The sequence below is a fragment of the Sarcophilus harrisii genome, chromosome 6 (assembly GCF_902635505.1).
Source record: "Sarcophilus harrisii chromosome 6, mSarHar1.11, whole genome shotgun sequence".
In the NCBI taxonomy this organism is placed as follows: Eukaryota; Metazoa; Chordata; class Mammalia; order Dasyuromorphia; family Dasyuridae; genus Sarcophilus; species Sarcophilus harrisii.
The window spans coordinates 233,825,503-233,852,356 of NC_045431.1; the positions used below are offsets into that span (position 1 = coordinate 233,825,503).

The window sequence follows — 26,854 nt, forward strand, 5'->3', positions numbered from 1 at the left end:
GTGGTTCTCAAAGTCTGGTCCAGAGCATCCTGGGAATCTCTGAAATACTTTCAGAGAATCTACAAATTTATAAGTAGTTTTTATTTTTAATGTAATCAATATCTATAACTATAAACCACATAAACAAAAACTCTTTGGACAGATCCTCAATAATTTTTAATAGGATAAAGATATTGAGAACAAAATTTTGAGGACCACTGGTTTAGAATCTGCTCTCTATCTGTATAGAAGCTGTCGATGATTAAGGTCCGTTTAAATTTTTTGCTCGTTTTGTCAGAAGAATCAAAGACAAACCAGCAAAGAAAAAAAGAAAAAAACCCAAATAGAATCTGCTTTTTTTTGGAGCGGGGAGAGGGGCTGGGTGGTGTTACCGAACTTCCTCTACAGACTGTGAGGGGCAGCAGCGAGGCACTAGCAGGACAGCGATGGCTGCGCTGCGCCTGCGCTCTGAGACTCTGAGAGCCTGCTGAGACACTGTGAGGGAGGGGTGGCCAGGTCCCTGAGAGACTCTAGCTGTTCAGGGTTGTATTCTTCGCCCTGTGTTTTTAGCTTCTCTGCTTGTCTGCTGGCTTGCTGCCAGGGCAAAGTATCCACTCCTGTAGCAAAGCTCTCCAGGCAGAGTCTGCTGAGATCACACCCCACCCCACCCCCTCCAGTCTGCTCGGCTGTGAGCTGCCTGCTGCGTTCTCGCTACCGCTGGGAGGGCAGTCTTTCTGAGAGGGTGAGTGTGGGAGGGAAGGAAGAGAAGGAGGTCTTGGGGAGGAGGAGCTTTTAGAGATGAGCAGTCTAGAGTGGGATGGCCCAGGTGCAAATTAAGCACTGTGGAGGACTTTGGAGGACTGGGAGGAGTTTAAGGCAGAAGATCTTTGTTGATGGGGGTAGGACTTCCATAGAAAAGGCACTGACAGGCTGAAGTCCTGGCCCTGCGTGAGGAAAGGGCTCAAGCATTCTGGGGGATGGACAGGGTGGAGCTCTTGGAACCAGCAAGATACTCCCAGATTGGACTGGCCAGAAGCCGGAAGTCTAAGCTGGTGTCACTCTGCCTTTCTGCTCCTCCTTTCCCTGCAATAGAAACTGCTTTACTTCCCCTGAGAATTCAGGTGTCACCCCTTTTTCCCTGGCAACTCAGATCTCTCCCCATTTTTTCCTTAGAGCTCAGATGTCTCCCCTTTTTTCCCTGGGAGCTCAGATCTCTCCCCGTTTTTCCCTTGGAGCTCAATCTCTCCTTTTTTCCTTCAGAGGTCAGATCTGTCTGCTTTTTTCCCTGGGCACTCAGATCTCTCTCCCCTTTTCCCCCAGCAGCTCATAATCTCTCTGCTCTTCCCCTCTCCAGACTTCAGATCCCTCACCTTTTCCCCTGGAAACTCCTGTCTCTTCCCCCCCCCCCTTTTTTTTCCCCTTGGAGCTGAGGTTACTCCCCATTCTGGCAGCCAGACATATGCTTGCAGCTCTCGGGTAGGTCTGAGCCAGCATCCCCCATATTTTCTGGCTTCCACTGGCTGCCCTTGCCTTTAGATCTCCTCTTCTGATCTTTTGGTACATGACCTCCAGGTCTACCAGGAACCCATCTTTCTACCAAGGCTGCCTGTTGGATGAACTCCCCACCCCTAAGCCTTTTCCAGATTCCCAGTCACTTGCCAAACTTGTCCAGGTTCCCCAATGGGTCACATTTCCCAGACTTCAGATTTTGTCCATAAAAATCTAGGAGTCTTAATTCCAGCCTTCTGATCAGGATCCAGGTGATCAGGATCCAGGTGACCCGTCTCCCCCTCCCATGTCTTGGTTAGAGATCCAGCTGGATCTGCCTTCAAACACCAAGCCTAAGCTTACCTGAAGATCGTAACAGACCTCCCCAGCTCCTAGGTAGACCTCAGGATATCTTCATTCCCAGGTTCAGCTGTCCATCAGGAGCAGTTGTCTCATTCCATTGGCTCTGATCTCCATGTCATAATTTATATTGCCTCTCAGACCCCACCCTTGTTCCCCAGACCTCCTGCTTCCCTGGCCCCTCTTCTCTTTGAGCCCTCAGAGTTGAATCTCAGACTAGATTTTGTCTCCCAGGCTCACAGCTTCCCCTGGTCATTCCCTGGGGCATCCATTCCAGAGCCTTCCCACTCCACCTTCTCCACCTTCCCACTTTCCCTTATTCCTAAACAAAGAAAGCAGTCTGTTGTCTAGAAAGGATAATGGGCGTGTTATTTGGGGTGAGGGGAGTTAAGGAGCCAGAGGACCATGTGGAGTGGAAGGTCTGACTCAGGAGCCATGGAGGCTGACTGGTCTCTTGCCATCTGGAATCCCAAACCCCCTTTTATCTCTGGGGTTTCTGTAGGAGGATGGGGAGGGGAGGGAGGAGAAGAGGAGTGAAAGATGGAAGGAGCAGTCTTCCTCTTCAGACCACCTCCCTTTCCAATCCTGACCCTCTCTGCCTTGTTCTGTAAGGTGCAGTCTCTCCCCCAGGGGCAGGAGCAGTGCCTTTGTAACTCCTGGAGGACCTCACACCCCACCAGGAACCCCTGCAGGCTTGCGTCCTGCTTAGAAAAAGAGTGGAAAGTCCACTCTCACTGGAATGCTTCTCCCTCTCCAGCTTCTTCAGGTGACCTGGGCCTGGCTCGAGCAGGGATTGGGTCAAAGATAGACACCAAAACTGGGATGAAATTAGAATAGTTTTACTCTCAGGCCCCCAAACAGCAATCTCCATGCTATGACTGTCAGCCTGGGACTAGGATGAGGGGAAAGTGGGATTTTCTATGCAGAGATAAAGGGAGGGACTCCTGGAGCTCCTGGCCTTTCCCTTGGTTTTTGAGAGGCTTAGAATTAAAGCCCCCAGGGTTAGGTGTGACGTCTGTTTATAAGAGCTTTGGCTGTTATGATGTCTGTGAGTCCCTCAAGGGTGGGAGCAAGAGGACCCTGAGATAGGTAAAGACCAGGGACCAGAGGGAGGATCTCCACAAAATGGAGTCACTTTGGTTGCTTTGCTACCTCCACAGGGAGCCAGGAACCAGAAGGAATGACCCCTGGGAGCCTCGGACCTCCTCCTCAAGTGAGTGCAATCTATCCACAGACCTAACCAACATTAGCAGTCATAATCAATTTTGCAGACAGGGAGGATGAGCTGTGGAGCTGTGAGGGCCTGAAGTATGGGTCATTTCTTTACAAAAACTGGGGGAACACAGTAGTAACCCCCCTGCCCTGCTCAGCTGGTCCCTTAGGTCCCTGACATCTGGGGCGCTAAGACACACACACACACACACACACACACCCTTTTTGTTTTTATGTTCCTCCTCATTACAGAAGACTGAGGAGATCCTCCACTTACTTCATCAGGAATCTCCATTCCCCAGGGATCAGATCTGCTCTCTTTGGGCCTACCCAGTACCCCTCTCCACCCAAAGTCTGTCCTCCTCCTCTTGGCTTCCTGTGACCATGTTCCCCTGAAGCTCCTAAAGCACAATTTCTCACAGTTATGTCTAAATATTATATCTCTAGGGGTCGGCAACATGTCCTCATAAAGCCTCAGGAACTGATTGATCAGTGCTCCTATGTGTGTATATGTACATGTACATACACACACACACACACACACACACACACACACTTGTACCACTCAAGATCCACCATTTCACTTTTTCACCTGCTCCCCCTCCACTGAGAACACAAATAAAACCAAACCCATTCACTCAAGGTCCAGTCTGTCTGAACAATAAAAAGAACCATTTGCTGATGTCCTAAAATATCTCTCTCCTTCTGCCATCTTTAAGAGGCAGACAGCAGCGTGATTCCTCATTGTCCCTCAGCAATCCTGGTTGCTCTTTGGGCTAAGCCCAAGTTGCTGCAATAGTGCATCCTTACATTTATGGCCCTTACCTATTGATGCCTTCCCCATCCATCACACACAAACGTACATGTGACACACCTGCAGTATACATGTGTATGTACACAGGAACTCTGATCAATGCTTCAGGTTCCTTTTACCCCCTCAAAAAGAATAATCCATATTCATGAATAGCCTTTAACTTTGTTTTATTCAGGACTGATCCCTCCCTTCATCTATCCTCCCTCTGACTCCCTCCTTTTTCCTCTTCACCCTGTTCATTGGGAAGTGCATTGAACTTCTCCATTCATCCTCCTATGTCATTTATTCTTCCTTCCTTTGACAAAATGACTGAGGTTCAGATGTCCCTACCCCCTTATTTGTAGAGATTTCTACCTGCAGACCCTCCTGGCCAGAAAAAACATTTCCTAGCCCTCCTTTCCATCCTCTTCCCCATTTTCCAGTCTCTCCTTAAGATCATCAAGACATAACAGAACCACTTCCTGCTTTATTCTACTTTGATTCCGTCTGTAAGCCCAAATAGGGTTATTAGGGGACACATGTCATCTCACCATAAGTGGATATAAATAGTTTGTTTATCTTTCCATTTTGAGTCTCTGAGGCTAGTTAATTCTGGATCATTTTTTGAATTTCTCTTCACTTATGTTTGACCTTCTAAAGTTTTCTTCAATTATGGTCTTTTCCTTAGCAATGCTTGTAAGAATTTTCATTAAAGGCCCTTCTCCCTGATAGCATTGTATTTTTTTTTTTTTTTTTTTTGCTTCATAATTTGCTCTTGGCCATAAGATCATGCCCTTTACCTTCTGTCAAATCCCATTCCAAATTCTCTGCTCCTTAATGAAAGTTGCTGCCTAATTAGGTCTAGTCCTAATGGTGGCTCCTTGGGACTGGAACTGGACTAGACTTTCTTTCCCGTGGGTTTCCAGATTTTTCTCATTGACTTGGCAGCTCTGCATTTTGGTGATGGTTTCCTGAGAGTTTTCATTCTGATATCTCTTTCAGGAAGTTGATGTGGTTTGAGGAAGATGCAGAAAGAAATCTGAGAATTTTTCTCTTGGCCATCAGGAGTTCTATGCCCACAAAAGCATACAGGCTAGTCATGGGAGAGGCTACTAGGGTTACCAAAAGAGGCTGCCCATATCAGGAAGTTTTGGTCCTTTGCCAAGCCTCCTGGACTTGGAAAATGATCAAGGATGTGGTCTTCTGTGACCTCTAAGATTGTTGCTGTATTGATTTTACCTGGGAAGGGGATGTGCTTTTAATTGTGCAAGGTTGTGATAAGAACAGCTGAAAGCACATTTCTGGTGATATATTTAGGAGAAGAGGTTATAGATAAAGTGAAGAGGGAAAATAGGCCCAAGGAGTGGGAAAGAGGAAATGCAGTTGGGAGAGCAGAAGGTTAGCAAGAAAAGAATTTGGAAGAATCCACTAAAGGCATGTGCCATGTGGCCCTAGGATGCTGTTCCATTATGCATTCCGTAACAAGTCATTTCTCAGATTTATTTCTACTGATCCTAAATTCAATCTCTTAATGACCACAGGTTCAAGGGTTGCCTCTGACACTCATAAAGAATTATTTGGGAAAATCCTGTCTCTGTTTCAGTTTCCTCCTGTATATTTAAGAGGGTTGGACTCTAATTCTAAAAAGTTTTCAGCTGCATATCTTATGCTTTTTGATGGTTTAGAAGGTGGTGATGTTCAAGGATGTAGCTGTGGACTTCAGCCAGGAAGAGTGGGGGCTCTTGGACCCCTCTCAGAAGGAGCTGTACAAGGAAGTCATGGTGGAGAATGCCCAGAACTTGCTCTCCCTGGGTAAGAAGTCTACAATTGTAGCGAATACCTTCATTCCCCAGGGTGCAGAATTTGGGGCTGGGGGAAGAAAAGGGAAAGGGCTGGTCTTTGCATTATATGATAGGATCTGGGGATGTTCTTTGTTGCTCCCGAACCTCTCTCTTGCTAATTCCCAGGTCAAAGATTAAATCAGTGTGGAAGCATCTCCAACACAGAACTCATCTTAGAGGTTAGACTCTACCTGGAAATGAATTTAGTCTGCCAAAGATCTGAAAATTGCTCAGGCTCTTTTCCTTTCAACTTATTCCTTTTTTGGATTTTTTTTTCCAAATATTTTTGCAGTGTTATTCTTTTTAACAAGCATCAATTTGTGGCCCAAGTCACCTAGTTGTCCCTAGTATAGGAAGTTTCTCCTTAACCTTCCTTTATATTGCCCTCAAAGTGCAGCAAAAGTGATGGGAAAGGAATGGAAGGAAATAGGCAATTATGTCTACCTGTTATTTGCTATTATGCTTTCTTTACAATACAATAACAATATTGTTCAAGAACAACTTCCAGTAAATACATCATTTTGAGTATCCTAAGTACCTAAATTAATGCAAAAAAACAAAGAAAGATGCTATTTGCATTCAGAGAAAAAATTGATAAACAGAAGTACATATAGCATAATTTTACAAATGTATATATGTGTACATACATATGCATTTGTGCATGTGTTTATTATTTATCTATGTGTATATATTTCTATATAATAGCTCCCATCCCTAAGGTAGGGACAGGCAAAATGAAGAGAAAAAATGTACTTGATCATTTTGTTGTCTATTTAAAAGGAACAGCAAGTTGTGCATTGCAGATTAACAGGTACATGTGCAATTACCATTTTTATTTTACTGTGATATGGAAAGGCTCATTTATAAATTAAAAACAAAACCAAATATTGTTTCACTTTAATTTCATCTTAACTTTCCAAGTTAGGTGATATTTTTATCCCCATTTGAGAGTTAAGGAAACTGAGGCAAACAGAATTTAACTGACTTGCCCAGAGATAGACGTTAGTAATTGTCCAAGGCTTAATTCAAATACAGGTACACTTAACTCTATGCCCAGGACTCTCCACTGCATTACTGACTCCCTTTAACTTCTAGGTAATGGAAATTATGGACTGAGTCTGTCTTTCTATTAAAAAAGGTATGCCAAGGTATTTAATAATCAGGCCCAAGGCTGCTTCAGCACAATAGGTGTTTTTACCTAGATGTGGGATCAAAAGTTTCTCCTAGAAGGGAGCCTCACAAGACAGGAGGTGGGAGGAAGGGTCTTTGACTCTCTCTCAGAAGAAGTTATACAAATAGTGGGGCACATCCTATTTTAGATTATTTGCTTTACAATCACTTAGTGGGTAAGTATAGACATATATTTGAACAAAAAAGGGCTGGATTTCAACATGTAGCAACTCTGGATCCTCACCCTTTCCCTAAAGAGAACTAAATTAGAAACTTCTCTCCATCTTCATCTTCTCTAACTGATTTCCATGTCCAGGGCTTCCAGTTCTCAGAGAAGAGGTGATCTCTTATTTTGAGCAAAGGGAAGCATCATGGATATTGGCCCAAGAAGGCCTCAGGAGCTACTCTCCAGGTGAGTGAGTTGAAAGCAGGTGTATGAAAGCTATGGTTATGAGATGATTCTAGGTGTTACCTGAAGTAAATGTTCAGTTTGAGGAAGAAAGACCAGACTTGGATTTCATTGTTGGAAATTTCTTGGCAACAGTGTCCTGGGATCCTCGGTTTCCCATCTATAAAATGAGTGGTTCACACTCCCTGGCCCTGTACATCCCTTACAGTGATCATCTGTGATCCTCTTAGAAGTCATTGTTGGAAATTTGGGGCAATGGAATTCTCCTGATGAGCCATTTCTTAGAACTTTTTCTAGTCAGAAAATAATTAAGGGTCTTGTACATGGCAGCCCTGGACTGAGCACCAGGAACGTAAAATGATGTAAGAGACCTGTTCGGCCGTCATGGAGGTCACAGAATGGTAGGGTAGAAAATACCCCAGCAACTATGGAGAAAGCCACTGTGAATAAATTTAGTGACTCAGTACATCATTAAATGATGGGCATAATAATGGTTTAAGAAGGCGAGTAGAACAGGAGAGGAAATCGTCAAAATGAAAGAATATAGCTAGCACTTATACAGTACTGTGTGTCACCTATAGCACTGTCATATTTTATCCTCTTGACAACCCAAAGACTTTATAGATATTATTAAGCACATTTTACAGATAAAACTGAATCAAACAGAGGTCCTGTACCTTGACTAGCAAGCTTCTGAGGTAGGATTAAAAGTCTGCTCTTCCTGATTTAAGACCCTATCCATAGTCTATCCACTGTAACTGTATTGTGATTTTGAAACAGATATGATGAAAATGACCATACATGTATGAGATAGAAAATAGAAGAAGAATTGGACAAGCTCCTGTTGGGACAATGAAATTCATTTTTTAATCTCTAGCCAATCGAAAGCAATTGCTATTTACTGTTAAACAAATTTATATTTCCATTGGCTCATGACAAAAGTTGCAGTACATGACAGATGTACTCAAGGGTCAATTACAAATAGTACTTTATGTTGTTTTTAAGGAATATTTATATACTCACAACCTGTGAAAGGATAGCAACTGAAACCCTACCGAATGACCAACCCATGTTGCCAACCAATTCCTTTGAAAAACTGCCACATAGAAGAGCAACATACAGAGAGGATAAGTTCAAATTAGAAAACAACCTTACACATTTCAATGAGAGGCACTTTAAGGTCTGGTTTTCTGGAAAGGTTGTTGCCTTCTATGGTAATTTCATGATGGCCTCTCCTGTTCCTGCCTCTTTACCATGGTTTTCAAGTAGCCTGCCAGCACTGCTGCAGGAATGCACACCCAAGTAATATCTTCATCAGGTGATTAGAGAATAGATGAGATGCGGTTGCTAGGTAACCCTGGAGGGAGAGAACGACTCTGGTCCAGGGAGAGACAGCCCTCATGGTTATTGCACTCCTGTGGCCATTTGTATGTGAATGTCCAACCTTCCTAGAATGCTGGACACAATGTGATGTCAAATTGAAAAGCCAAAAGCACATGTTGTCCTTAGAAATATTCAGATTTTGACAGAATGACTGCACAGTCCTGCAAAGCAGTGTCTTGGTGATTATGAGAGCTTGAAATCACAACAGAAAGACAGCTGTTGAGGTGAAAATATGCACATCTGTATTGTCCCAGAGGACAGCTACAACCAAATCAGACATTTATTTATTACTTCAGGTGTCACTAACACCTTTTTGGGGCAGATTCTTTGGAGATAAGGATCCAAAGCATCCTTATCTCAATCCTTCAACGCATTTGTGACTTTCTAAAAGGGAGGGTATTGCAATAGTGTATTCCACATCACAGGATGATGAACTCAATTTTCTATATGAGACATTTTCAGATGTGGAGATTTTCATGCATTTTTTTAAAAACTTTTTTAGGCTATTCAGGGAACACATAATGACTTTTTTGAAAAACAAATAAGTATTAACTATCTCAAAAAAAGTAATGGATCCAGAACAAAATCTCTTATACCTCAGGTAAATAAAAACACAACTGTATTAGTATTTTGAATATGACCTCAGATAATATAATAGAAAAAAAATAAAATTGGAAGTGATCCTCATGGAAACTTGTTATAGTTACAGACAGGATAGATCATAAAATTATTTGACTATTTAATATAAATGCACCAAATAGTATATCAATGAAAAAAGGATTGGAAGTACAGATAATGAAAGGGAAAGGGAAAAATTGAGAGGAGATAATTTGTCACATACTGTAGGTAGTGCATGCCCATTTATAGGATGTAAATTCCTGACTAAGCTGTTGGAATTTGAGTGTTCACTCAGCCATTCTGAGCTGATACATGTTGTGATATGGGAGCCACCTGCCGGTGGCTGCTGGAGATCCAACTTAGTCCTGCAGAATGGATCCCTTCATGTGAGAGGTTGATGGTGATCATACAACGAGATCGAGAGACAGTTGCTTTGTCTGACCCTCTCCTCTTCCCTCTTGCCTCCAATTTATTTCATTCCCCATCCACAAGGAACATCTGCGTCAGTAAAGGCTGCCTTGCAACTCCTTCAGATGTTAAGATTCACAGCCGTGGAGGCTCTCAGAGAATTGACCTGCCCCTTCTCTGAGGCATGGTCCTAAGCAGATGTCCTGAGTTGTGCATCCATGAGAATAAAGGCACTTTTTGTGATGTCACAAGTTTATTGGGAGGTTTTAATGTAACTGTGCATGAAGCTCCATTGATGTCAAATTATATTTTTGATGTAAATTAACTGGATTTACAATGATTGCTTCTGTCCAATTAGGATTTTTCTCTTTGCCTATGAAGAGAGAAAATGAGTATTTCTTCTCATGTATGGACTGGGATATAAATATATGTGTGTGTGTATGTGTGTGTGTGTGTGTGTGCCTGCATTGTAGCTATATTTGTTTTATTGTTTTCTTTTTTTTTTTTTTTTTTTTGGAAGGAGAGATCAAAGAAATAAAAGAAACTACAGCAGAGCAAAGCCATTCTGTGGTCGAAACTCACAAGCAAAGATTCATAGGTGATGGCCCCTATGATTTTACTTGGAGAGAAAATTGTGCATCACATCAGAGAATCCAGATTAGAGAGAGAGATTACGTAGGTAACCAATGTGGAAAAGGTTTTACAAAAAAGGAAAATCTTATTGGACATCAGAGAATCCACACTGGAGAGAAACTTCATGTATGTAACCAGTGTGGAAAGGCTTTTAGAGAAAAAGGAGATCTTATTACACATCAGAGAATTCACACAGGAGAAAAACCTTATGAATGTAGCCAGTGTGGAAAAGCTTTTAGAAAAAAGGGAGCTCTTGTTACACATCAGAGAACCCACACTGGAGAGAAACCTTATGAATGCAACCAGTGTGGAAAGGCTTTTACACAAAAGGGACATCTTCCTGTACATCAGAGAATCCACACTGGAGAGAAACCTTATGAATGTAACCAGTGTGGAAAGGCCTTTAGAGAAAAGGGAGCTCTTATTAGACATCAGAGAATCCACAAAGAAGAGAAACCTTATGAGTGTAACCAGTGTGGAAAGGCCTTTAGGGAAACGGGAGCTCTTATTAAACATCAGAGAATCCACAAAGAAGAGAAACCTTATGAATGTAACCAGTGTGGAAAGACTTTTAGACAAAAGGGAGCTCTTATTACACATCAGAGAATCCACACAGGAGAGAAACCTTATGAATGTAACCACTGTGGAAAGGCCTTTAGAGAAAAGGGAGATCTTATTAGACATCAGAGAATCCACAAAGAAGAGAAACCTTATAAATGTAACCACTGTGGAAAGGCCTTTAGAGAAAAGAGAGCTCTTATTACACATGAGAGAATCCACACAGGAGAGAAACCTTATGAATGTAACCAATGTGGAAAGGCCTTTAGAGAAAAGGGAGCTCTTATTAGACATCAGAGAATCCACAACGAAGAGAAACCTTATGAATGTAATCAGTGTGGAAAAGCTTTTAGAAAGAAGGAATCTCTTATTACACATCACAGAACCCACACTGGAGAGAAACCTTATGAATGTAACCAGTGTGGAAAGGCTTTTAGACAAAAGGGAGCACTTATTGGACACCAGAGAACCCACACAGGAGAGAAACCTTATGAATGTAACCACTGTGAAAAGACTTTTAGCGAAAAGAGAACTCTTAATAGACACCACAGAATCCACACAGGAGAGAAACCTTATGAATGTAACCAGTGTGGAAAGGCTTTTCGAAATAAGGGAGCTCTTGTTATACATCAGAGAATCCACAAAGAAGAGAAACCTTATGAATGTAACCAGTGTGGAAAGGCCTTTAGAGAAAAGGGAGCTCTTATTAGACATCAGAGAATCCACAAAGGAGAGAAACCTTATGAATGTAACCAGTGTGGAAAGGCCTTTAGAGAAAAGAGAGCTCTTGTTACACATCAGAGAACCCACACTGGAGAGAAATCTTATGAATGTAACCAGTGTGGAAAAGCTTTTAGAAAGAAGGAATCTCTTATTATACATCAGAGAACCCACACTGGAGAGAAACCTTATGAATGTAACCAGTGCGGAAAAGCTTTTAGAAAGAAGGAATCTCTTATTACACATCAGAGAACCCACACTGGAGAGAAACCTTTTGAATGTAACCAGTGTAAAAAGGCTTTTAGAGAAAAGAGAACTCTTAATAGACATCACAGAATACACACAGGAGAGAAACCTTATGAATGTAAGCAATGTGGAAAAGTTTTTAGGTATAAAGATAGTCTTACTGTACATCAGAGAATCCACACAGGAAAGCAGCCTTATGAATATAAGCAATATGGAAAGGCTTTTAGAGAAAAGGGAGTTCTTATTGGATCAGAGAACCCACATGGGAGAGAAACCTTTTGAATGTAACCACTGTGGAATGGCCTCTAGACAAAAGAGAGTTCTAATTGGACATCAGAGAACTCACACTGGAGAGAAACCTTATGAATGTAACCAGTGTGGAAAGGTTTTTAGAGAAAAGGGAGCTCTTAAAGCACATCAGAGAATCCACTTTGGAGAGAAATCTTATGAATGTAAACAGTGTGGAAAAGATTTTAGAAAAAAGGGAGTTCTTATTGAACATCAGAGAATCCACACTGCAGAGAAACTTTATGAATGTAACCAATGTGGGAAGTGTTTTTTTTAAAAGCATTTCTTAAAAATGCTCAAAAGTCAGATCTAACCAGTGGGAAAAATATCAAGTGCTCTTGGGTAGGTAGAGTGACTATAATAAAAATAACAATACTACCTAAATTAATCTACTTATTCAGGACCATACCAACCAAACTCCCAAGAAATTATTTTACAGATCTAAAAAATAATAATAACAAAGATGTTACTTTGTGCTGTGAAACTATTCCAGAATGGCAAATTTTATTGGCCACAGCTCCAAACGTTACACACAGGTCTCCATTAAAGATACACTCGGCTGTTACATAATTGGCAATGGATTTTTGAAATATGTTAAAATATATGTTAAATACAATATATGTATACATATTTATATAGTTATCTTGTTGCACAAGAAAGACCAGATTTAGAACAAAGGTAAAAATAACCCGAGAAGAAAAAAAATGCAAGCAAACAATAATAGAAAGAGTGGAAATGTTATGTTGTGGTCCGCACTCATTTCCCAGTGTTCTTTCTCTGGATATAGCTGGTTCTGTTCATTACAGATCAATTGGAAGTGACTTGGATCCTCTCATTGTTGAAGATATCCACTTCCATCAGAATGCATCCTCATACAGCATTGTTGTTGAAGTGTATAATATCTCCTAGTGCTCATTTCACTTAACATCAGTTCATGTAAATCTCTCCAAGCCTCTCTGTATTCATCCTGCTGGTCATTTCTTGTAGAACAATAATATTCCATAACATTCATATACCACAATTTATTCAGCCATTCTCCAATTGGTGGGCATCCCTTCAATTTCCAGTTTCTAGCCACTGTGAAAAGGGCTGCCACAAATATTTTGGCACATATGGGTCCCTTTCCCTTCTTTAACATCTCTTTGGGATTTAAGCCCAGTAGTAACACTGTTAGATCAAAGGGTATGCACAGTTTGATAACTTTTTGAGTATAGGTCCAAATTGCTCTCTAGAATAGTTGGATCCATTCACAACTCCACCAACAATGCATCAGTATACCAGTTTTCCCACATCCCCTCTAACATTCGTCATTATCTTTTCCTGTCATCTTAGCCAATCTGACAGGTGCCACTGGCATACCTTTTAATCTTCAAAGACAGTCATTAGTAGAGAGGAGAAACAGAGACATCAAGAAGCTCCCCAAAAAACAAAAGAAAAAGGGAGCCACAGGTAACCCTAGAGAACTTTTAAATTTAGCTCTTAATAGTATAAAACTATTACTTTTTTTTTAAATTTTTGATAAAGATGCACTGGCTCTGACAGACAGGCTTTATAACCCACCAGAAGGGCAGTGTCCAGTACGAGCAGCTCCACTATCTTTAGATAATCACCAGGTGATGTGGAGAGACCAAGAAAGTGGTGAATAGAAGGGACCAGATAGGTTAACTGCTTGGGGGAGGGGGTTTGCTTGTATCTCTACAGATGGAGGAGGAATCAGATGGGTGCCAACAAGCCATATTCACCTTGTCCATCAGAGAGAGATGGAGAAGACCCTTGAAATGAAGGAGAAGACCCAAGAAACATGGTGGTTCCATCTCTGACTACATGTGCCACTGAAAGAGCATGGCTGTTAACCCACTGTGTATGGCAATTGACTCATGAACATCAAAAATTGTTAATGGGACTGTTTCAGGACTTCAAAACATGTAGGAGTCATTGGATTCCCTGACACATGAAGTGATGAACAATAGATTGGTTTTGGACTCCCTCTTGGCTGCTGAAGGAGGTGTATGTGTGTGATTGTTATTTATATACCCTCTTTCTAGGACTTATGGGCATGTATAATTCCTCATGTTGATTCACGTTGTTTGTTACATCACTACTAGCCTATGTTATATTACTATGTGTTTGTGTAATACCTCCCATGCTGACAGATTTATGTATACCTGTTTCAAGGAAAGCAAAAGAAAGCAGGAGATGTAGAGGACCGCAGATAGTGGGGGAACTCTAGGTAAGTTATAAGGCCCTTCAACCCAGAGGAAACCTGCTGACAATATATGGTTTGGCTCCCCATTTCCCTTTGGTGTTCTCACCTCCCTTCCTGAGAAGTCAGGAAGGGCATGACCACCTGTGTTCTACTTGAAGCAAGGGATACTTGCAACAGGGTGCTTATAATTAGCACTTCCTCAGTGTGAATGATGAGATAATGGTTTTCTAATTCGCACATACTTAGTGTGCTGTAATGATGTGATCATACTGAGGTATTTAATGGTTAAGAGGATTGGACATGAGAGACTCCATCCTTGACTAGCCTCCTGATGGCCCTCCTGCCTTCATCACTTCCCACCTAAGACCAAGACTAAGTCCAAAAATCCTCTAGAGAGCTAGTCCAGACACTACAATTTCTCCAAACCAAAGCAGCTCACCTGTGTACTGCAAATCGGTTGGTAGATACAGAATTAACTACTAAAAGGATATGGCAAGACCTTGGAAAACAGGCAAGAACTAGAATTCTTCAATGTAGCAATAAAAAGTTCATAAAGAAGCATCAAAGACCTGTGGACAGAGTCTCTTGGATATTTCTATGTGGGAGTGCTCCAACATTTTTAGGGTTAGAATTGGGAGTTGGGAGTCAGGAGGCATTTAGGGTTAGAGCTAGAACTCTAACCCTAATCCTAAATTCTCAGGAGTCAGGTTAGGGTTAGGGTTAGAGTCAGGAGGAAAGGTGAAAGTGGTATAAACAAAACACTGTTCTGTTTTATGTTTTGCTTTTCTGCAAGAAGATTGCATATTCTGCTAGGCATTCTTTTTGGAATTCCACTCACAGAAGCTCATGTAAATGAGAAAAATTGCAGCTTTGTTGTTACTACTACTACCACCACCACCATTATTACCAGAGCATTTTATTTTCTGAATATATAGTAAGAATAGAATTAAAGTTTGAAGTAGTCTATAAAAGGACAATCACAAGCCAGGTCTAATGTTTTTAAAAGAAAAGAGTTGGATTTGCCAACAACTTTATAAACATGCTTTTGCCTACACCATTAGAATAATTAGATTGCTGTCTGCTATCATGGGAGAGAAAACAGGGTTGATTTTCTCTTTTTCCATTTACAACCTCTCAGTAGGCTCTTGGCATCTCCTTCTCATTGTGAATATTCAGGATGGGTTTCTAACGGAGGAAATGGTGTTGCTCGACCCTGAGATGTAAACTTTGGCAATGCAGAAAGGGTTTATTACTAGAATGGAATGTTTTATTCATAGACAAAGATTTTTATGCCTTGTGAAGTCCTTTTTCTGAAAACAGTGTCCTTTGAGATAAAGTTCCCAGTACAAAGAAGAGATTTCCACATATTTTACTCTTAATCAACATAACTTAATTAACAATTAATTAAATAGAACAAAATTAAAAATACAAATATTGGCAAAGATAAAATTATCCTTATCTGAAGTGACAATGTTGAGGTTGAGAAAGAGACCCCAAAAGTTCTGAGTCACAGACCATTGTCGCAAGGTGTCTCAAAAGAATTTGCAGGCTTGAACCCATTTCAAGTTAAGGAGCAGTTTTATTGTAATTGTAATGGCAACTGAAGTGAGCTAAATTCCAGAAGAGAGTAGCTAGGAACTGAGAGAAAGAAGATAAATTTATAGGACAGAGTTGAATCAGAGCTTTATGTTGCTTATTTGCTACTTTTATGACTTTCCGGTAGGTTTGAGGGGTAGTCTTATTCACTGTCTCAAGAACTTGATTATGAGATTATCGGTCTGTCAGTCAGTAATGTTTGGCTAAGGCCGGAACACTTGAGAATCATTGCCAGAACAACAGTTTAGAGAGTTTCAGGATCACTAATCCTAGGCCAGAAGACCTTTACAATCATTGACAGATAGATTGTTAGAGCAATAGACTCTAAGATTGGGGGACCTCAAAATCATTGCATCAACATAATGGTCCACTTAGAATCCAATTGCTCCTGTAAAATAGCAAGATAGAAGAGCCACAAAAATTGCCAGTATCTCTATGTAGTATTAACAATTGATGTTAAGGAACAAAAGCCACCAGACAATTAAAGTGAATGTCAAAAAGTGTGGTGGTCTCTTCTTTTTTATAATATGATGGTTCTTTGTCAGTGCAGGTTTCTTGGGGAGGTTTTCTGGAGGCAGCCTTAGTTTCAGTTCAGAGTAATAATCACCTCAAATACAGCCAGTTGATAAAATCCAAACGTTTATTTTCTCTTTCCGAGTCTTGTCTCCTTGCCTGGGGCTGGGCAGCTTTCTGGAGAGCTTTTCAAACCAGCCTTGGTCTCATTGAGGGAAGTGCAGGAGGCCAGCCACCACGGTGGTGTGAGATGAAGTGAATGAATCTGGTTCTACCTCCAAGAGTGGGCTTCTTCTGAACTAACTTGCTTCACTAACTCAGCTCCTTTTTATGCTCTTTTAGAGGTGTGAACTCAAAGGTTGGCTCCTCCTTTGAGAGAGGGGGATTGTGGGTTTCTGACTTGTGACTCTCATACTGAATACTGACTTGTGAATCTCCCAAAAGTGTGAACTCCAATGAGTACTTAAATACATTAGTGAGCTAGAGAATTTGCTAAGTATCATGCTAAATTAGGCAACTGACTTATCACTTTGTAAGGATTCTAACAAAAAAGATCATGTACTCAAGCTCATAGGATTTACTCAGTGAGTGCACTATTTTATTTTTCTTATATGATTCAAACTAACTTAGCTCTCTGTTTTCTTTGCCAATAAGCAAATAAGAGACCTGTACCTTGACCTTTTTTAACACCTCTCTCCAATGGAAAAAGTGTTAAGTGTATTGACACTCTCAAAAAGGGACAATCCCTTTCATAACCTTTTAGGGAATTATTATATTGCATGCCACATTATACAATAATAAATGGTTATAATGAGCCAGGTGCATCTGATCAAATTATGTTCATTTAAAAAGGGCAGGGCAGTATGTGATTTTCATTAAAATAAAACTAGTTTGGGTACTTTATTTTATGTGTAAAACCTTAATTCCTTTTCTGTTCCATCTTAAAGTAAAATATGAAAGACGGATGGACAGGAGGGAGTGAGGAAGGGAAAAAGGAAAGAAGGAAGGAAGGAAAGAAGGTAGGAAGGAAGGGAGGGAGGGGGGAAGAAGGGGGAAGGGGGAGAGGAGGAGAAGAAGAGGATAGGAAGGAAGGAGAAGGAAGGGGGGAGGAAGGAAGGGAGGGAGCGAGGGAAAAAACATACTATTATTGGGGGTTCCTAAAGAGATACATAATGATAGGAGCACCCATTTTTGCAGAAGCTTTTTTGGCTAAATTGCTTTTATCCTAGCCAAGCACTCAGTGTTGTCATTGTGCCTGCTAATCCCAGTCATCAGGAAAGAGTTAATGGAATATTAAAACCTCTCGCTATATTCTCTGAGGAGGTGGGTATCTCCTGGTCCGAAGGCCTTCTTTAACCCCTGCTAGGACATAAGTCTAGACAATCATGGTCAGTCCTTATGAGTTAGTAACAGAATACCCTATGCCACCATACATATGGATGGGGAAGCACGATAAAGACTCCCTCCTACAAGATTCAGCTCTGGCTCCAGCCTGGCAACTGGGTTTACTGAAAATAACACCTCTGGAAACACTCATTGGAAACCGATGGAGAAGTCCCTTTGCACCCCCACTGCAGCCAACTCTGGGGAGTAGAGTCCTGGATCCACCCAGCACATCTCAAAAAGACAGTATCGCCCACCTGGATTGTGGGCCTACTGGTGACCTGACCTTGAGGATCAAATGGGGTACTTAGAAGCTGGCATCTGAGGCAGACAGCTGTTTCCAAGTTGCTGAAAAGCAACCAAAGGCAGATGTGGACCACCGATACAAGAAACCGGGCAAAAGTTGAGATTTGCAGTTATTCCTTCTAGAAACTAAGCCTTTTATTTCTTGTTGCTGTAGCAGTTTCTGACCTCTCTTTTTACATTGTTCTTATTTCAAATCTGTATGGCTTATGATATTCATCTCTGGTCAAGAGGATTGTACCCTAACCCTTGCTGAACCACCCACTCAGGAGCCTTTTTCTAAAACCTTAATTTAATAGACTATTGGATATGTTATTCAAAGTCCCACCTCCCTGAGGCTTTGGGCCTTGCCCGCCCCACCATGAGAAGCCTGGATCACGACCCCAGTGGGTTCTATTTTATTGACCTTCCCAGACAGCACATTGTAGTTGTTCAATTATTTCAGCTATATTCAATATTTAGAAGAAACTATTAGCAACCAAAGGCTTTGATATACAAGACTGAGGCAGAAACTGAATCACTCGTTTATTTAATACCCACTCTGCTTTAGGCACTGAGAATTCTGGGAATATACGGGAGGGAAGGGCCACTGGGATGAGGGAGTAGGGCTAGTCGAGGGGATGGGCCTACTATAGGCATCTATGGAAGCAGGACTGGGACAGAATGCAGGGGTCCCCGAGGAGGGAAGAGTGGGAGCTTAGTAATGCCCCTGATGGCTCGCCATGTACCGAATCAAAGGAACCACATAAACAAAAAATAAGATGATGAAGATGATAAGGACCAACACGTTCAGGGCAATGGCGCCAATGTTCAACTGTTTGGAGGTGTTTCCATAGCTCGAGGCCCCGTTCATGTCCCCAAGCAGCTTCCGGTCCCTGGACTAGGAGCAGAAACAGACAGACACAAACCAAAAGGCAGAGAGTGAGATTCCTGCACATGGGGGGCCCTGAAACCTCAGTCTCCCCCATCTTTATCCCAGGGGGACTTGACTTGTCTGGGAAAAGGTCAGAACTGGAAGAATAGGAAGCGGGGAAAAAATTAAACCTGGAAGGAAAAAGGACTGAGCTGGTCTGTTCAGTCACTTCCCCAGCCTAATCTGCAATTTCTTCAGGAGTCTCCAGGCCTCCAATCAGAGTGGGCTGGGGAGCATGTCAGCAGCCCCTCCTCAAGGTCCTGCCTGTTTGGCTTCCAGTCACAAGGAGGCAATTCAGCCAGAGTTCCCAATTTCTCACCCTCGCATTCTGTGGTTTTCTACCCTAGCTCTTCTTCTTGCTACATTATAGGTATCCTATTTCTCCTCTCCCCCAACCCCGACTCAGCCCTGATCTTCCTAGTCTCTGGCACTTTGAGATTTATAGGAATCTCATCCACTTCCAGGGGTACAAGACCACCGTTCCAGGCTCCCTCCCATCCTGTCTCCTGAACTCCAAGCAGACCCTCTCTTTGCCTGCTGAACACCTCCATCCAGCTGCTCTACCTTGTCTGCCAGACCCCAGGCACAAAACACATCACCTCTGATTCTTCCCCCCAGTATCCAGCCAAGGGTCAATGTTCTTCTGACTTGACCCCTACAGTCACACAGTCATATCTAGTTCAGACTCACTCTGAGCTCTTAGGTATCTCCCTCTTCCTCCTGTACCTGTGGCAGGTGGAGATGCTGATCTTCAGAACTCTGCTTAAGGCCTGACATGGCTCCATACTGGCTACAAAACCAAGCCCAAACTTGTTCGACTGGCACAGGGCCCCATCCCACTTTAGTACACCTTTTCAGTTTTATCTCTTCCTACTTCCGCCATGCAAGACAAGTGTGCAAGAGCAGCAAGTGAACACACACACACACACACATATATATCTCCTATTCATTGACAGCTCTCACTCTTCCCTAAATGTTTCTAATCTTTTTCCATCTCTTATTTTTCCCAGTCTGCCCCCTATCTGAATGACCTCTTTCTTTCTGGACACCCTTTATCTTCCCAATGGCCACCTCAGCACTGTCTCCATGGAGCTTTCCTCCACCCCACCTCCTCTGTTGCTCCCTCTAGGAGTAACTGGTTCCAGAATCAGCTTCTTTCTTTCACTGCAACCTTGTCCTTTCTTAGGGGTTGTAGGGGTATAGTTGTTTTCCTAGAGGGTTTCAGAGGCCAGTGCAGATGGATGTCGCACTTCTCCACCCCCAGTACCCTGTGGGAGTCCAACTTCCTGAGTCATAACCACAATTTCAGTGGGACCTCAGAGGAAAAAGTAAATAAGAACTGAAAAGAGGAGAGAAAGAGGTAAATAGAACAGGAAAGAGAAGAGACCAGGTGAAGGAAGGAACTTGAAGAGAAGGAAGGAAATGGGATTGGAATGAAAGGCAAGGAAGAGGGACTATAGGGCTAAGAGGAAAAGACTGGAGAACAAGAGAAGAAGGAAGGAATTTAGGAAAAGAAGAGGGAGGGAGGAAAAGAAGGAAGGAAGCCGAGGAGGAGAAGGAGGAACAGAGAGGGGGAAGAGGGAATGAAGCAAGGGGAAAAGGAGGATGAAAAGATGCAGGAGAAGAAGGAGAGATACAGGTAGAGGGAGTAGAGGAAGAAGGAAAGGGGAAAATAGAAGTAGGGAGAGAGAGAAGGAGCAGGGGAAGAAGAAAGAAAGAAGGGAGGTTAACAGAGCTTAATAAGCAAGGGAAGTGGAAGGGGAGCGTGCAGTCAAGGGATCCCTCTCTTTGGGAGTCAGGTGTCCCTCCCCTGCTGTGCGGCGTGGGGGCTGAAGCTACCTTGACCGAATACACGAGCGCCGCGAAGCTGAGACAACAAGGGTTCCCCAACACCAGCATGTTGAAGAGGGAGAGCAGCAGGTAGTCCCGAGGAGGGTTCGAAGTGAGCCCCTTCGCGGGTTCCCCGCCCTGCATAGGGATGACTGTGTGGTCAGGCATGGCTCAGACCGGCGGGCCCAGAGACAAACTTGTACAGCTTCAGATGGACACACAGGATAGGGCTCCTTTCGACACTGGGTTACCCAGCAGCAACCTTGAGCAGCAACAGCTTGAGCAGCAGTGAGTTAGAGGATATCTAGGGCCCCCCGCTGGAGGCAGGGTCCAGGGCGGGGCTGGAAGCAGATTGGTTCTGCCCACCTTTATCCCTCTGTTCCTCTTTTACTCGCTCCCCTTTCTTACCCGTATGTTCCCCAGCTTCCAGGACCCCAGACCATTCATGAGCGCTGGCCCCTGGATAGAACCACTCCAGATGCCCCTGCCTCCACCTCAGACTCCTTTCCTCTGGGTCTGGTCAAGGGGATACAGCAGTCATTTAGACCTGGCGCTAGGCCGGACCTGGAGAACTAAGCCAAGCCCCCTGACCCACCTAGGATTCATGACCCAAGTCTCCACTGAGCCCTTAAATATAGCTCTTTAGCCCAGGAATCATTTGACAAATGACCCAGCCTTAATGAGGATATCAAGAAAATAGTGAGGGAGAGTAGAAGCAATACCATCAGGGCAAGCCCTCAAATCTCACAGACAAGGAGAAGGTGAGCCAGGGTGATCTGGATTCTGATCTCAACTCTGCTGGTAAAACTGGGTGCTCTGGCCCTTGATTCCTCTTGTGAAATGGAGATGATGTCCTGTGATGAATCATTTTCAAAATGGAGTTAGTGTCTTGGAGCTGGAACCCTAACTCTTGGTGAACTCCATCCAACCTGGGAGCTGGGCATCTACAGGTAGCCCTCCATTTGTATAAACAAACATATTTTTGAGGAATATTTTGTCTAATTTGTTATGGAACCCTATTGATAGCACCAAACAGCAAATGTGGAATCAAGATGGCAGAGAAAAAGCAGCACCTTTTTGGGGGAGCCTGAAGTCTCCCCCAAACCCCTCACAACACCTTTAAACAATGCCATAAAAAAAGTCCTGGAGCAGCAGGACCCACAAAAGGACAGGATGGCATCATTCTCAAGCTAGACACCACTTAGCAGGTCAGCAGGACAGACCCAGATCCAGCAAACCTGGAGCATGCATTAGGAGCCACTGAATTAGCTGCTTGGAACACATGGGCAATAAGGGGATCAGAAGAAGACTACAGAGATCTTTGTTAGCACTCACACACACACAAAATGCTGGAAAAAAAATCTTAAAAACAGACTAAGCCAAATGGTTAAAAAAGAAAGAAAGAAAAAAGCCAGTGAAGGGATTGATTGACAAAATTTGAATTAACAAAATGTGAAAGGGGGAATAAAATTTACTAAAAAAAAAAAAAAAAAAAAATCCTTAAAAAGTAGAATTAGACAAGTGGAAGAGGAGATACAAAAATCTCGTTAAAGAAAAGAATTCCTTAAAAATTAGAACTGAGCAAACAATTGAAGCCAATAGCTTTATGAGAAATCAAGAAACAAAAAGTCATAAGAATGGGGAAAATACCTCTTTGGAAAAACAATTGACCTGGAAAATACATCCAGGAGAATTAAAATTATCAGATGACCTGAAAGCCATGATAATAAAAAAAAAATAAAAAATAAAGAGTGTAAACATTATGTTTCAAGAAAGTGTCAAGAAAAACTGCTCAGATATTATAGAACTGGGGGATAAAATAAAAATTGAAAAAAGCTACCAATCAACTCCTGAAAGAGACTCCAAGATGAAAACTCCAAGAAATAATATAGCCAAATTCCAGAACTCCCAGGTCAAGGAGAAAATATTGCAAGCAGCCAGAAAGAAACCATCCAAGTGTCATGGAACCACAGTCAGGGTAACACAAGATTTAGCAACTTTCATGTTAAAGAACTGGACCATATGGAATATGATATTTTGGAAGCCAAAAGAACTAGAATTACAACCAAGAATCACCTAACTAGAAAAATTGAGTATAATCCTTCAGAGAAAAAACAGATGGATATTCAATGAAAAAGAGAACTTTTGAGCATTCTTGATGAAGAGATAGGAGTTGAATAGAAAATTTGACTTTCAAAAACAAAACTCTACAGAAGCATAAAATAAAAAGGAAAAGGAAATCATAAACAATTTAATAAGATTAAACTGTTTACTTGAAACTCACAAGCACTTTCTCATTATTGGGACAGTTAGGAATATATGTAAACAAAGAGCATAGGTATGAGTTAAATATGAAGGGGTGATATCTGAAAAAATAAATTGAGAGAAGAATGTCCTAAGAGAAGGGGAAAGGTGGAGGGAGAATGGTGTAAATTCTCACATAAAAGAGGCAAGAAAAAGCTTTTACAATAGAGAAGAAGAGGGGGTATGTAAAGAGAATAAATGAACTTGTCATTACTGTCATCAGAATTGGTTCACAGAGAGAATAACATACACAATTGGATGTAGAAATTTATCTTATCCTTTAGGTAATTAGGAGGAGAAAAACATACCAGAAAGGGGGGGAGGGGGAGTGATTGGGAAAAAGAAGTCAGAGGCAAAAAACACTTTTGAGGGGCTTTTGTGAGAGAGTGAATAGAATAAATTCTAGGGAAGAAATAGAATGAAGGGAATTACAGTTAGTAGGAGTAACTGACAAAAAATGAAGCAAGCTTCTCTGTAAAAGGACTAATTTCTCAAACATATAGAGAACTGAGTCAAAATTATAAAAATAAGAGCCATTTTTCAACTGATAAGTAATCAAAAACTATGAACACTTTTCAGATGAAGTAATCATAGCTATCTATAGCCAGAAGAAAAAAAATGCTCAAACTCGCTATTGATTGGAGAAATGCAAATCAAAACAATTCTGAGGTACTACCTTATACCTATTAGCTATTAGATTAGCTATTAGGACAGAAAAGGAAAATGACAGATGTTGGAGGGGATGTGGAAAAATGAGACATTAATGCACTGTTGGTTCTCTGGACACATGGGAGTGATCAATAGGGCAGATGGCAGGAACTCAAAAACAAGAGCAAACTAGGCTGTGTTCCTCAGAAATCCACCAAGCAGAGAGAACCCAATTCCCCACAGACAGGACATTTTGTGCTGTTAGCCCATTGTTGCAGTAATGTCCCAGGGGAAGGTTTGCTGCCTTTTAAAGTAATTCCTGGATCTCAGAAATGGGGATCCCTGGATACCACCCCAGAGTAGCCAAGGACTGAAGATCTTCTAAAGGGATTCCTGTTGGTTACCTCTTGACCTAGAAGCTATATAGTATTATATTTCTGCTTATTTGTTAAACTTTTCCCCATTACGTTTTAGTTTATTTTGGGAGTTTTGCAAGCTGCTGACAGATAGAAATTATGTTTGATTCCTCTAGGACCTTGCACTATTTAAAAGCTTTTGAAGGTTTTACTGGACAATCTTCCTGGCAGAGGCAGTACCAGAGGGAAAAGAAAAAAGGAAAGACTATACTCTGTTGGAATCTTTACAAACTGTTAAGCCATTGGAGTTGATAGAGACAATAATTATCCAATTTGGCATGGTTCAACATGATTGATTTGATCTTAGAAGAAGATATTTTGGACCAGAACTTGAAACAAGGTACTAAGTACAACTGATGGAAACAATGCTTGTGTTCATACCTTTAGAGAGCTCATAAGTATCTAAGTACTCAATGGAGTTCACACTTTTGGGAGATTTCAGGGCTTGGTATGAGATATCCGAATTCACACCTCCCTTAGGGCCAGAGAGCACTCTGGGAGATAACCCAGAATCCCTCTCCCTCCAGAAGGTGGAGTTAACCTTTGGGAGATCATATGTATACAGGAAGCTCTGAGAGCTGGAGAGGATTTTACTTGGAGTCGGGGAGGAGCACTCTGGGAGGGAGCCCACAAGCTCTATCTTCGAGGCAAGAGATTCATTACATCTTCCAACTTGGTGCTGGCTGGAGCCTGAAGAAAGCAGAGGCAGAAGCCAAGGACAAAGCTGCAAGAGCCTTGCAGAGAGATAGGCCTCTGAGCTAACCCGGCTATATTGAGGACACAATAAAAGATCTGAACTTTTATTCACCTGGCTGTGTTTTGGAAAAAGAACATCTACATTTTGGCGCCCTGAACGTGGGACAAAATCCTGATGTCATTGGAAAAGCTCCGGTCCTGATTTCAGTGAAAAAGCCTGTGACCCTGATCAAGTGGAAAAGTCCTCAACCCAGAAATTAGAATGAGTACAACAAAGAAATTTTGTTAAAAGAATTAAAGAAGAATTTCATCTAAGATGGGACAGATCTTTAGAAAACGGCCTTCTGTTTCTGTTCAAGGAAAATGTTTAGAGAGCATTGTGAAAGTTATGGAAAGCCAAGGTTTGATTATAATTATGGAGCAGATCACTGAACTTTTACAAACTGTTAAGAATATATGTCCTTGTTTCTCTCTGGAGAAAGAATTGGATCTAGATAAATGGAACTTGGTAGGAGAGGATCTTTGTCAATTCTGTAATAAAAATGGCCCTAACTCAATTTCTAAAGACATATTTAATACATATAATTTAGTACAACTGGCTATAAGAAGTTATTTAAGTGTTAAAATGAAAAAGAAGAAAGTGCCAACTAAACTAGGTGATAAGCAGGAAAATTCAGATAAGAATGGAGTTAAGTACAATTCTGAGTGTGATACTTCACAGCAAGAGGAATTAGATCATTCCTCATCTCATGAAGAAGAGGAAGAGAGAGAGGCAGAAACACAGTCAGCTTCTCCTGTGAAGCAGAATATGACAAGATTAGAAGAAGCATTAATTAAAGTAAAAAATAAAGGAGAAGATATATCTGATTTTATACATGCATATCCTGTGATTGAAAAGCTTGACCCTTCAGGTCAAAAAGAAAGACAATACACTCCTTTTAATTTGGAAAAAATTAAAGATTTGAAAAAGGGTTGCACTCTTTATGGGGCTACATCATCTTATGTGAAGATGTTGCTAGATAATTTGTCTTATGAAATCTGAACCCTGAATGATTGGAAATCCATAGAGAGAACATGCTTAGAATCGGGACAAAATTTGTTGTGGCTTTCGGAGTTTCATGAATTATGTAGGATTCAAGCCCAACGCAATAGGCAAACAGGAACTATTGGACAAATCACTTTTGACCAACTAGCTGGTGAAGGTCAGTATGCAGAGAATTCAGAACAGATTTATTATCTCATAACAGTGTATGAGCAGATTTCTAAGGTGCAATAAAAGCTTGGAATTCTCTCCCTGGACAGAAAGATGGAAATAAAGCTTTCACAAAAACAGAGCAAGGTCCCAAATGAACCTTTTGTGGGATGTTTGCAAACAGCTATAATAAGAACCACTGGAGATAATGCTGCAACAGAAATAATGACCAGACATCTGGCTAAGGAAGATGCCAATGAGGTTTGCAAAAGAATTATATGGGGATTAGACAAAGATGCTCCTTTAGAGGAGATCGTAAGACGCTGTGCCACAGTGGGCACAAATGCTTATTATACCCAAACTATGATGAACATGGAAAGACAGGGTCCCTCTTGACAAGGGACTTCTAGAGAAATTCATCAATGTTTTCAGTGTGGAAAAGTTGGACATTTGAGAGCTCATTGTAGATATGGAGATAGAATGAGAAGACAGGGTGAGAGAAAACCCAAAACTCCATGTCCAAAATGCAATCGAGGCTTTCACTGGGCCTCTGAATGTAGATTGACCCAGAGAAGTGAAAGGCAAGGCCCAGCTCCTAAGTATCCATCAAAGGATAGGTGGGGCATGATAGCAGCTGAGGTTACACCCAGAGAGTCTTTAGAAATTCAGGACTCTAATGTCATTAATCAACAGAAAAGCAATCAGGATTACAGTTGGGGAGAATACAGATTTCAATCCAACAGGGCAG

General features: G+C 41.7%; 2 protein-coding genes across 2 annotated transcripts; one reads left to right on the forward strand and one right to left on the reverse strand.

Annotated features, from left to right (window-relative positions):
- Positions 1-600: 600 nt before the first annotated feature.
- Positions 601-12,338, forward strand: LOC116420076 (zinc finger protein 260-like). Its single transcript, XM_031943575.1, has 5 exons — positions 601-721; positions 2,988-3,040; positions 5,518-5,644; positions 7,160-7,255; positions 10,194-12,338. Exons 2-5 carry the CDS (start codon positions 3,008-3,010, stop codon positions 12,098-12,100), a joined length of 2,163 nt encoding a protein of 720 aa, XP_031799435.1. The 5' UTR covers positions 601-721; positions 2,988-3,007; the 3' UTR covers positions 12,101-12,338.
- Positions 12,339-18,608: 6,270 nt separating this feature from the next.
- On the reverse strand, positions 18,609-21,149 carry LOC116419855 (dispanin subfamily A member 2b-like). Its single transcript, XM_031942202.1, has 2 exons — positions 20,860-21,149; positions 18,609-18,987 (listed from the first exon to the last, which is right to left on the reverse strand). Exons 1-2 carry the CDS (start codon positions 21,016-21,018, stop codon positions 18,805-18,807), a joined length of 342 nt encoding a protein of 113 aa, XP_031798062.1. The 5' UTR covers positions 21,019-21,149; the 3' UTR covers positions 18,609-18,804.
- Positions 21,150-26,854: the final 5,705 nt, after the last annotated feature.

Bases quoted from the DNA above. Each gene is read 5' to 3' on its own strand.
- LOC116420076 (XM_031943575.1), top strand. From the start codon at position 3,008: ATGACCCCTGGGAGCCTCGGACCTCCTCCTCAA. The intron at 3,041-5,517 runs GTGAGTGCAATC...TTGATGGTTTAG, and splicing joins GCCTCGGACCTCCTCCTCAA to AAGGTGGTGATGTTCAAGGA. The intron at 7,256-10,193 runs GTGAGTGAGTTG...GAGAGATCAAAG, and splicing joins CCTCAGGAGCTACTCTCCAG to AAATAAAAGAAACTACAGCA.
- LOC116419855 (XM_031942202.1), bottom strand. From the start codon at position 21,018: ATGCCTGACCACACAGTCATCCCTATGCAGGGCGGGGAACCCGCGAAG. The intron at 18,988-20,859 runs GTAGCTTCAGCC...TTCTGCTCCTAG, and splicing joins CGCTCGTGTATTCGGTCAAG to TCCAGGGACCGGAAGCTGCT.